The 12,782-nt window shown below is 36.8% G+C and overlaps 1 protein-coding gene across 4 annotated transcripts in view; it reads left to right on the forward strand.

The window, feature by feature from the left end:
* Window positions 1-12,782, forward strand: part of CEP128 (centrosomal protein 128) — a 364,379-nt gene that overhangs the window by 308,972 nt on the left and 42,625 nt on the right. For 2 of the 4 annotated variants that reach the window (XM_028155817.2, XM_054715852.1), the window contains exons 21-22: window positions 1,283-1,372; window positions 9,921-9,944. In XM_028155817.2, the coding sequence (XP_028011618.2) occupies window positions 1,283-1,372; window positions 9,921-9,944 (114 nt within the window). Of the gene's footprint in view, window positions 1-1,282; window positions 1,373-9,916; window positions 9,945-12,782 lie in introns of all 4 variants that reach the window. The other 2 variants (XM_054715854.1, XM_054715853.1) reach the window with 2 other exon arrangements.

A 12,782-nucleotide genomic window follows, 5' to 3' on the forward strand; every position in this document is an offset into this window, starting at 1 on the left:
AACAGAGGGTCATCGTACTTCCTGTAAAGGGCAAAATATTTTCCATTTTACAGGTTATGTGCCATCTCACAGCCACTCAACTCTGCCATTATAGAGTGAAAGCAACCATAGACCATTTAGAGGGAGATGAATAAGGCTACGTTCCAATAAACTTTATTTATAGAAAATGAAATTTGAATTATATGTAATTTTCACATGTCATGAAATAGCATTCTTTGATTTTTTTTAGCCAAATAAAAATGTAAAAATACTTCTTCTCTTCTGGACCTATGAAAACAGTCAGTTAGCTACATTTGACTCACTGTGACCCTGCCTTTGAATGAGCTAGTTTAATGGTTATCTGTCTCAAGGATGTTTGCTTTTTAAAATGTTAATGGGAATGGGGAGCAAAGAATAAATTTTTGAGTTCTTCAAAGAATAAATTTCCAGCCTGGCCAGTGTTGCTCAGTGGTAGAGTGTCAGCCTTCGAACCGAAGAATCTTAGACTTCATTTCTGGTCAAGGGCAGGTACCTAGGTTGCAGGTTCACTTCCCGCCCCAGTTCGGGGTGCATGCAGGAGGCAACCAATTGATGTATCTCTCTCACGTTGGTTTAAAATTGATATTTCTCTCTCTCTCTTTCTCTCTCTCTCTCCCTCCTTCCCTTCCACTCTTTCTCAATGGAAAAATATATCCTCCAGTGAGGATTAAAAACAAACAAACAGAAAACAAAAAAACAAAAAAGAAGGAATAAAGTTCCATTGGCAGAATTTTAAATAATTTTGCAAATGGAAAGAAAGGATAATTTTGAGTAATTTAGAACTCCTAAAATCCCAGGCATCAGTGCTTCCTTATCCACAGGTAAAGTTGTAAGTGTTGAAAGTGGTTCTCATTCCCCACTAAAACTGCCTGGGTGTGTCTAACAAGCTCTCATCTCATTTACTCTTTCATGATATAGACTTTGGAATTAAGGATCAATTCCTTCAAGAAATGATTTTGAAAGCAAGACAATTGAACTCAGTCACTACTCTTTATTTATAATCCTAAGGAGTAAAATGTTTTAAATTTCAACTAATGATTTCCTAAAATGTGTGACTTTAAGGTGGGTAAGGAATTATTTTGGGGAACATTTGAAAAGTACAACGTGATATTTTATCCAAATGCAGATACTAAAAACTTATTTGAAATTATTATGGTCCTATTAGCATTATTTTTATAGCTGTTACTATGTATAGTACTTTCAATGATTTTAAGACCGTAGAGCTTTCCAACTCTTTTTCTTTGCTCACGTCTCTCTCAAACAGCCAAAGCTACAGTTTAAAATTCCACCTTGGGAGGATGCTAGTCAGACTGCAATGAGAAATCACAAGGAAGCTCAATTGGAAGAAAAAGCAGTTAAGTATTTCATAGGTAGAAATATTTAGGATATTTAAAACTAAATAGTCCAAATACATTTACTGTATTTTAGGATGTACAGGATAAGTCAGCCTTCAGGAATGCTTTCCAGAAGTGCCACTAAAAACTAAGTTTGTTGTTATTTTTCCTAATTTTCTTAGATACTAAGAATAATGCACTATTGATTTTTGGAGTATAGATAATTTAAGGTTAGTTTTAAATCCCTTAACCACCTTTCCTTCCTACCTGGGGTTGTATATTGGGAAATTGAAATTGATAATAGGTTTTAATCATGGTCAAACTGAATTAGGAAGTAAGAAAAACCTAACTCATGTCAGCTAAATATATTATTTAAAACCATTTGCTTGTGTTGTGATTATACTTATCAATAGCGTCTCTGGAATAGAACGGTGAGAGGGACCTGTACACGGCATCCCACAGAAGGAATATGGGAATGGGAGTGAGAGAGAGTCTCTAATATAATCTCCCTTGTGCTTTAATTCCTGAAAAGAATTGAGTAAATGACTCTGCATGTAAATTAAGATGTGAATTATTGGAATTGCTCAAAGGTAAGCCATTTAATTCTCCAGGTAGACTGACTGCGTACACCATTTAATGACTCAGCTGTGTGACATGCATGATAGTCAACCATCAGGTGCTGTGATCCAAATATTCAGGAGGAAGGAGCTTGGGACAAAGGGTTCTATGGTTATGTGGGTTTCCTTGTGAATATTCTTCACTTAGAACCCCAGGAGGCATTTGCCCTTGAGGGAAACAAAGGAGATGTCAGCCTCAGGGAGTCTCATTAGGCGAGCTGTATTTGGTGGCAGTCAAATACACACCCTGAAAAAATGGGTTTCCCCAAGTTGTGCCTGACACAAAGCTACTCATAAATTATGCCATAATCACTGCTGCACTGTGATTTGCATAAGAGTTCAGAGCATGTTCAGCTAATATATGACTCACCTCACAACTGGAGACATGCACTTTATTTCTTAAAATGTAAAGCCTTGAAAAAATAATATGATGTGTTGGCTTCTGGGCTATTGGCATTCTCCCCCTACTACTCTACTCCGGTCCCTACATCTCTCCTGGGGGACAGTTAATCTTTGAAATTACGTTGGTTGTCATTTGCATTGCCCCTAACCACCATCATAGCCTTTATATTACCTGCAAATAATGTTTAGTGGTTCCCCAGTCCAAATGTCGCTCACTGAACTCCTGTTACCTGGTACCTGCAGTTTCATTGTGGAATTGAGCAGTTTCAAGAGTAAGGTAATCCTGTCTTTTGCCCTTCTTTTGGTTTGTAGTCTTATCCCACAGATCCACGCCTATGCATCACCTTACACTTGTGCTTTAAAAAAGAATCTTAAAGGATTCTTCATTTTCCAGGGAAAAAACAAACCTCATTGCATTGCTTTGTGGTCTGAAATACAAAGGGTAAATCTGAGATTTTTATTAGTTTCATACAGTTGACTGGAAGTGTTTACAGGGACTTTAAGCAAAACCCATACCTAACTTCTGGTTGCATTTCCCAGCAGGAAATCTGTTGAAACAAACCCACAGAGCCACATTTGCTTGTCTTTCTTTTCATCTTTCTCCTCCAACCAGGAAACCATACACACATCCCACTTCAGTGTAAGTGCAAACTCAGCCTTTCTCGAATGGTGTCAAACTGAGCTAAAATGGTCAGTAATGGCCTCATAACAAACAAGTGGACCTGGAAATAGGGCAGAAGGAAGCTAGACAATAGCTGGGTGCCTCTGGTCTCTGTCATGGCAATAGCAGTGGATGAGAGAACAGATCAGAGATGTGGAACAGACACTTGGACTCTGTTCTCAAATCTGGTGATAGTTTCTGCTTCTGATTTTCTACTTCCTGGGTGAAAAGCCGATAATAAAAACATTACTGGGTACTCCTTCCATGCAAGGAAATGATGCACCTTTTTAAACTGGCTTTTTTTGATAAATCAAAATGTTGCAGGGTTCATATTAACAATTATTTCGACAAAATCTTGATGCCTTACTGTGGATTTCTTTTCATATTTGTTTTGTCATTTTGGACCTTGAAGTAGTTTATTTAAAGGCCTCATAAGCAGCTAGTTAAATGAGTTTACAAAAATTGACCACAATTATTTAATGACTAGAGGCCCACTGCATGAAATTCATGTACGGGTGGGGTCCCTAGGCCTGGCCTGCAATCAGGGCTGATCAGGGCCAGGTCAATCAGGACCAGGACAGAGATGAGGTGATGGTTATCGGGCCGGGTGCAGAAGGAATGGATGTCGGATGCTGATACTGCCATCGTCAGTGCTCTGCGAGGTTCCCTGCCTCCCCCCTCCTTCTTCTCTCTTGGCAGCACCGCCCCCGGGCAGGCAGGTGGCAGGCCAGTAAGGGCCTGCCAGCTAGGAGAAGGGAAGGGGCACAGGAGGTTGGCCGCAGGCCCCAAGGAGGGAGCCAGCCCTCGACCCCCCTGGGAATGGAGCCACATCTGCCGCCACCCACCCTGGTTCCCATCTCAGCCCAGGGCCTGGCCCTGATTGGGCGATCAGGGCCTGCTGGCCAGGTGGAGGGACTGCGGGAGGTTTGCCAGCAGGGGGAGGTTGGCCGTGGGAGCGTACTGACCACCAGGGAACAACTCCTGTATTGAGTGTCTGCCCCCTGGTGTTCAGTGCACATCATAGCAACCAGTCCTTCTGGTCATTCCAGTCACTTAGACTTTTATATATATAGATGGCTAAATCAAACCCTGGGTGAGGGAGAAACCACTGCAAGCTGTTTAATGCCACCCATCCTAAAGCTTTTCACAAGTCTAGAGTAACAGACTTTTACCAGATAAAATAAAATTTTATGTGTAGAGTGCCAATTCATTTGGTATATTCAAAGCCAACTTTTGCTATATTCTATAGCTTTTATGGTTTGCAGTCTTGAGGTAATTTGTGATCTTTATCTCTTTATTTGGTTTTCATTTATTTTAAATCACCAAACACTGATCCTTTTTTTTTTTTTTTTGGTTTTTTTTTTGTGGTGGTAGTTAATAAAAACCTTTGCTTTCATTTAATATCATGAAGCTTGGAAAGGAATACATTTGAAATGATTGCCAGTTTGTCAAATGTAATGGATTGCCATGTGGAAATGCATAGAGGAGAAAGGGACATATTTGCATTTCATTTTATAGTAGACATGAAGGAAGTAGCGGTGAAGTGTGAGTGTGGATGAGACAGTTAGCATTGACAGGAAGAATGCCGAGCAGTGATTGCTCTGGGTGAAGCCAGGTGGGTTTTTCTTCCAGAAGAGAGGCTTTGTGCTTTTACAGCAGTGATGGCAGGGAGTCCCCTTTGTGGGTTTTTCTTTTTTTTAATTATGTGTCTGTCATCGACCTGCAGTCCCAGAGAAGTTTACAAAATTATTCTATACTCATAAAGTTTCTTAGACTTGGAAGGGATAGAAACTCTTGTTATATTTTTATGCCAGTATTGTGCTTTTTAAATATGCTAATGGATATATGTAAAGCATTCTTGTAAATGCTGCATTATTGTGATAAAATGAAGTCACTAGACCTATTCAACTCTACTTACCAAAGGCAGAAGAGCTCTGATTATTTAGGCCTATGAGGCCTAGTTCATTGATTAAATGGAATTTATAAATCAATGTGTCTAATTGATTGGCTCAGCGGAATCAAATAAACTATTTAGTGCTTATTTCCTAACTTAGCCTCCAAATTTTTGCCCATCTCCAATGATGCTAATGAATTTGTCTTGGTTCATGAATAAAGTAGCAAAGGAATATATACAGCTCAAGGCAAGTTACTAACTTTATCATGAAAAGTTAAAATACATATTTATTAAAACAAATTCTGTTGCAATTTATATACAATATTATATTAAGTGTACAGCATAGTGTTTAGACATTCATATACCTTACAAGGTGAACCGCCATAAATCTAGTCCCCATCTGATACCATGTATACATATTACAATGTAATTGACTATATTCCCTGTGCTGTCCTTTATATTCCTGACTATTTTTTAATAAAATACATATTTTATAGTACATATGCTATATACCTCTCCCAGAATAGAACTGTCTACTTGATCTGTCAACTAGACATAAAATGTTATGTCTAGCAGTATTATTTTTCCTTAAAAATTCGAGTATATGTAATATGATGAGAATAGCTAGCATTGTCCATTGTAACTCAAAAACTGTGCAGTGACTACATGTATAATCTTTAAAAGTACACATTAAAATAATGGTTGCCACTTTAGGTGTCTCTTAGACTTTCCCTCCTTAGAACTAAAGAACAGTGGAAAATAAACTATCCATAAACACACAAAAAAGAAACAACAGCAACAAACAGTTTATTTTCTCTAAGAACTCCTTTTTCCCCCCAAAGTATTTGAAGAACATTTTTTCTTTGATTGTTGTTTGACCTTTCACTCCCAATTGCCACCACCCCCCCTTGTTTTTGGTGTTATTTACCTAAAAATATTTTATACAGGAGAAATAAATAGATTTGGCTTAATAAGATAATTTATTTACATGTTTTTATTTAAAGTAAAAGGACTTGAGGACCATGGCTTGGCTTCAGAGGGTCTGCAAGTCTCCTAAAAGTATATGTAGAATTATGTGTGTGTTGTGGGTAACATACAGTCCTGGAGAGATCAACTTTCATCAGACTCTCACTCAAAGTCCATAGCTTCAAAAGTAAGAACCATTGACTTATTGAAACCACCTGAAATGGCATGATTATAGTGAGAGTGTTTCATTACTTTCAGACGCTGTCTACTCCTCCCACCTCTTAACCCCCTTTCAATGCCCTGACAGTACTTTTTTGGATCCAAGTGTGGGCTGGCGGGTGTTTGTTGTCAGGTTGTTGGGAGAATGTTGAACCTGAAGGTTGAATTGAGCTTGAAGGTAAAATCTATTGAAATGGAGATTTAAACTACAATCTAGTAGTTTAAGTAGAGTGGTTATAGTAAGAGTAGGAGAGGTTAAGAAGAATATAATTTATTTTGGTATAATTACATGTTCATTCTAGGACATATATTAGAATTTTTGTATAGGTTGTATTAATGCCACAATATTGGTTTAAGTTATCGCTATTTTAATAAGAAGAACATGAGAGGAAGGATGCAGGTATTTTTGTTTGAGAATAAGAATGTGCAATAGCCTAATTCTTTTACATATATATATTAATCTTATCTGCCAAAAAAGAAGTCAACCACAGCTACTTAAAATTTCAAAAAACATTTCTTAAAATTTAAAAGCAAGTTAATACGTTTATAAAGACTAAGAGTGGTTTCTTTTTACTTATAGTCTTAAAAACATTAAGACCAAAAAAACTAGAATTTAGATAAAGCTCACTAATTGGCTGCAATGGCTGTTATCCTATTAGTTGTCATTGATTGGCAAATTGAATTATTTAATCTTACATTCATAAACTGAATTTTTCTATTTCTTGAATTTTCTTTTTCTGAACATGTACTTTTTTTCATGGAAAGCTGTCTTAGTACCATGTTGGGATGAAGTATGTTATAGACATAAGTAAATTGCATCAAAATAATTATTTATTGATTTAGAATTAAGTTGATTATAGTAGACAATTGGACATAAGTAAATTGCATCAAAATAGATAATTTATTGATCCTTATACTTTAACAAAATGGAGTTTTCTTGACCATTGTGATTACAGTCTTATAGACTAGATCAGTGGTTGTCAAACTGTGGCTCACGAGCCACATGCGGCTCTTTGGCCCCTTGAGTGTGACTCTTCCACAAAATACCATGGCCTGGGTGAATCTATTTTGAAGAAGTGTCATTAGAAGTTTAAGTTTAAAAAATTTGGCTCTCAAAAGAAATTTCAATCATTGTACTGTTGATATTTGACTCTGTTGACTAATGAGTTTGCTGACCACTGGACTAGATACATGTCTTCCCAGTCAGCTGGGATTTCTATAACAGATTACTGTAGCCTGGGAGGCTTACACAACAAACATTTACTTCTTACAGTTCTGGAGGCTGGGAAGGTGTTAGCAGACTTGGTTCTTGGAGAAGGTCATCTTTTCATTATGTCCTTACATAGCAAAGAGCAGAAAGAGAAGCAAGCATTCTTGTCTCTTTTTTTAAGGGCACTAGTCCCATCAGGAGGGCTCCTTCCTCTTAACATAATTACCTCCCAAAGTTCCACCTGTCCCTATGCCATCACACTGGGGTGTTCAGCACATGAATTTTGCTAGGATAACATGTGGTCCATGACAGTACATATTTCTTCTAAAATCCTGTAACAAATATTTAAGTGAAATGAAGATTACATACTAGCTTTTTCATTGCAGGAAAAATCCTGCAATAGGGTTTCCTGCTGCACTCTACCTGGCCCTGCCTGCTCTCCTCCCTTCTCCTCCACCCTGCCTTCTCCGCCAGCCCACCTGCTTTTCTCCCTTCTCCCCCAGCCCCGCCTGGGCTCCTCCCTTCTCCCCACCCCGCCTTCCCCGCCAGCTCGCCTGCTCTCCTCCCTTCTCCCCCGGCCCCACTTGCACTCCTCCTTTCTCCCCCACCCTGCCTTCTCTACCAGCTCGCCTGCTCTCCTTCCTTCTCCCTCGGCCCCGCCTCTGCTCCTCCCTTCTCCTCCCCGCAGCTTGCTTGCTCCTCCACAGCTTTGCTCCCTTCTGCAGCTCTTGGCTGTCTTGATATGCAAATTAGCCGCCATCTTGGTTGGGATAATTTGCATACTCGTCCTGATTGGTTGGTGGGTGTGGCTTGGCTGGTGGGTGTGGCTTGGGCGTAGCGAAGGTGCGGTCAATTTGCATATTTGTCTATTATTAGGTAGGATATTTTATCAGTTAATCTTTGTCACACACTGAGATATGAATTAAGATAGGCATATTTAATTCAATTCTACTGCTTTGACATCATATGAAATTACTGATTTCAAACTAGCTGTATGTATGCTTTTAAAATATAATAATCCTAAATAATGTGTGCCCATAAATATATGGCCTGGGGAAAACTTAAGGCCCAAACAATGGCTGTGAATATTTTGAGCCTTCTGAGATGGTTCACGTAGATATGCTGTGGTACAAAGTCTGTTTCTGTCTCTATAAGGCATCTAATGAGGTTCTGTTCTTTTTGCAAGGATGATAAAGCATTGCTCAATGGTTTTGTCCAGATACACTGTGAATAGATGCCTGGCAACAACAGATCAAAGCCCACTTGAGGCATTGTATGCATTTATTATGAAGCACTCAAATGTGACAGTGCATAAGTCACCAACAAAATAGCAGTTAACTTCATGACTCTTTGGGTTCAAGGATGAAGTTCTCTCAAGTGTGCCAGCAAAATGTGACAAATCATCTGCTTTGGGCTGATTTTGCATAATTGATTCATTTAACCCCTGCCCATGTAGCCAAATGTTTAAAGGGTAGAAATGTACAGCTCAGTCTCCCAGTTTGAGGCTTGGAGGTTGGGTTGCAGAAGCCCTTAGAGCAAGGCTGTGTTAGGGGAGGCTGGGAGAAAGGAGGTGAGGGCTGGGTTCTTTTTGCTCCTTGGTGTCGTGGGTCCATGGTGGTCCCGGCATAGTCACAGGGGACCTGAGCCAAGTGGCTCTCTGTACCATACCTGCCCCTTTCCCTCTTAGGACTAAAGGATTAATTTGATTACACAAACATACAAACAAATCCAGATTTCACATGTCTCTTCTGACTGCTTAAAATGAAAGAAAGGAAAGGAAAACAGCCTTGACGCTCCTAGAAAGGATGGCTTTCCACTTTCTTAAATCTTCAGACTCTCTTCCTTGTCAAATTCAGCTTCTGTATTTAGTAAAAACTCCCTGTCTATAGCCGTCAGTTCTGAGAAGGTTGAGAATACAACCATTGGATTGAAAATGCAGTCATTGCCCTGATACTTTAACTTTTTAAGTATTATTGTCAACCCTTTTTAAAACTGCTATTTCTGTGAAACCTTCTAAGATACCATAAGTGATGAAGACCCATCTAGGTTCAGGATTGGTTATATGTGACATATATTTCTCATTTATTTTTCCTGCCTTGTTTTAATGAACAATTTGCTTATTAATTTCATTTGATGAAGCATTCTTATGTCTGAACTTTACCTTCCTGTGAGATCAAACTTTGTGCTATATACCTAATTGAGAGCTGATATATTACTAAATTCCTTTTTTATATCTCTACTATTGTCTAGTCATGGTTCATATATTCAAATGTATCTAATATTATATATCCTTAAGTAGATAAATAATTTTACCAATGCAAAAGAGGTAAAATCTATTCCACTTAGCAATTATATGTGAATATATGGTATTTACTGCTAAATTAAATGCTGGAGTCCTAACTCCTGCAGAGATGAGGAAAAACACAGTGATCCTTTTGTGATTGATTCTATTGCAGAGGTCACCCTGAGTTTTCAGTTTTTACATTTTAAAAACAAATTATTAGTAATAGAGAATAAATATAAAATCTGAAAATTAAGTAAACTTGAAATGATCTTAGTAGCTTTGCTTTTATAATGATATATTATGCTTTATTTGCAGGACCGTGTAAATGTGTTAGAAACGGTAAGTTGGGGCATTTTCTTTTTCCTTCTATCAGAATTCCTGCAGGGTCCTGATGTGGATGTCAGAGCACTCCCCAAAGGAAGCAGCTCCAGAAAACATTTTTAACACTACATCTAAGACTCAAAGGGGAAAATAAGCTAAACTAAACGTGAAAGGTATGTGGATGTAGACTTTTAAAATTTTTAAAAATTAGTAAAAACAAAAAACGTGCATATTTAAGTGGCCACTGCTCTCTTTAGTCTGATGATGCTAAGATTTGCTAAGGAAAACATAATTAGTCTATATAATCAGTGCCCTGTATGTTTCTGTATTTTTCAATCACTAAAAGGACTGGTGGATAAAAAATTGACATCAGGATGCCATTTATGCTTTGAAGTTCAGATAAGATAATCAGCTTTAATATTTTTTACATTATTTTCACTATATCCAAATAGTGATAAAAGCTGGTCAATCTTTTTCTCAATAATTTTGCTTACAGGAATCTAGTATTAAGAAATATTTTTAAGTGCCTGAATGTAAAGACCACATGCTTGCAATATTTATTGCAAAATGATTTATTTTAAATGATTTTAGGATAAAAAGGGGACCAACTTATTTTTTGACAATATAATGGTTAGATTTAATGTGGAATTTCCATCCACTGTGCCATAGTGGTTATGGAAAAAGCTTATAATACAATGTTAAATGGAAACAAGTTCAAGATACAAAATCATATGCACTTTAATGATAACATATAATGATAGGCAGATGAAAAAGTAATATAATTGAGTGAGAAAAACTCAGAAAAGTGACTTGTTAGACAAGAATTAGGGCTTTGATTTCATTTCTTCTGTTTTTAAAGTGTTATAAAATATGGTTATATTACTTTTTAACATTTTTATAATAAAAACCACGTGAATTAGAAGTATAGTAAAATAAATTAATGGTACCACTTTATGATGAAAATTTTTCAGCCATAGAAAGTTATATTTTAAAAAGTATATATTGCCAAGCCATTATGTGGGGGGAAATAGTGGTATCTGAAGGTATAATGGGGAGTATGATGCAAGTGTCAAATATACATATTTTGTTTTAAGAAAAAGACTTTAAGGAAACACACAAAATATTAAGAGTGGCTTGGGACTAGTTGCGATTTTAATTTTATCTTTTTGTGTTTTTAATGAAGAAAAAATAAGAAAACTTTAAACAATAAGGCTAATGAAGAATAAAATAGTTATTTTGTGAGTATGAGGAATGGAAAGATGCTAATGGAGCACACTTTAGTCCTGTGTAAACAAGATATTTTGATTGACAGTGTCCAGACCCTAGTGGGTAAATAATCTATTCCTTAGATTTAACTGGGCCATTTGGAAAGTACACTGACCTTCTCAGTTTCAGTATGATGACATTGTAGGTGAATAAAATGTTTAGTGTTCCTCCACATATATTTTACTTAACCTTAGGGGGGTGTCTTGCCAACAGTATTTGGCTTATGAACTAAATGCTCTTTTTAAAAGTATGAACAAAAACAGAAATTTTGAGTTTGAGGACTTGAGGTCAGCATACAAAATGCCACTCATACAACATTCTGCAAGTCACTTGTTCCTTGACTCCTTCATCTGTAAATATGGTTGTAAGTAAACTTGTTATATCAGATTGTGAGAATTAAGACAGAAGGTACATGTGAAAATATTTAGGACCAAACATATGTCAGGTTATCGCTGTCATCATGGGATTGCTGTTGTTTCTTATTTAAACATTTTAATTATACCAATATACCACACAAAACTGAAAATTATATCAACAATAACACTTGGCCTATAACTTTTATTAGAATTTGTTAGTCTTAAAACTTTAGACAATAAAAAAAGAATTTGTTAGTCTTTTTTATTTATATAATCTCTTTGCTAAAAATACTATGGAGTAAAATTATAAATGCCTTATTTTAAGGATTCCTTTAGGAATCAGGTAAAAATAAAAAGTCAGCATGAGAAAAATAAAATTAATTAAATGGAGTAGGTTTTTTTACAATGGCAGTTTTTCTTAAGATGGATTTAATTTGAAGTAATTAAGTAAAACCATAAAAATGAAAATGCTCAGTATTAATGTTAATGCTCAAATATTATGAGGCCCTTTGACTTCACATGGCGTTACAAGGAGCAGATTTAATGCACTGGGTAGACTGCTCAACTGGGAAAGTATTTTATAGTTCATAAAATCAGCTGCTGAAAACTATCTCAGGATCATTTATTATTCTCTTGCTACTCAGCACTTAAACCATAGAATAGTGCTGGTGGTCTACATTGGTCTGGTCTGGTCTTAAGGGTATATAATCCATTGAATGTAAAAATCTGGATTTCCATCATCCCATTAGGAATATGCATAGAAGACTGATTTTACAAGTTCAGTAATTATAATACCTTATAAAGGATAAGATGGTCTTTTTATCATAATGAGCAACTTGATTTGTCTTGTCACCAATTATCTCTGTGCTTAGGTCCTAACCCTATGTGCATTTTCCCTCCTCTTCCTCAACTTGTCCCTTTCCTCTTTCACTAGCAGGTCAGCTTCTTGGGTTAGAAATGACATTTTACTTGCAAATGCATCCCCAGGGTCTGACAAAAATTCCTGATATGTAGTGGACAACCAATGAACATTTGTAGAATGAAATAACAAATATTTAACTGAATGTTTGATAAAAACCAGTATGTGAAAGCCCATTTTACTTCTCACTCCTGCATTAGCACTGAGAAAATGTAATTAAAAGTATAGGAATACAAAGTGACAAAAAATGCAAAGCTCAGAGGGAAAAAGTCTCACAACAAGACAAATATGCAAGTCCTTTATAGAGGAAACTAG

Source organism: Eptesicus fuscus, chromosome 5 (genome assembly GCF_027574615.1).
Source record: "Eptesicus fuscus isolate TK198812 chromosome 5, DD_ASM_mEF_20220401, whole genome shotgun sequence".
Lineage (NCBI taxonomy): Eukaryota > Metazoa > Chordata > Mammalia > Chiroptera > Vespertilionidae > Eptesicus > Eptesicus fuscus.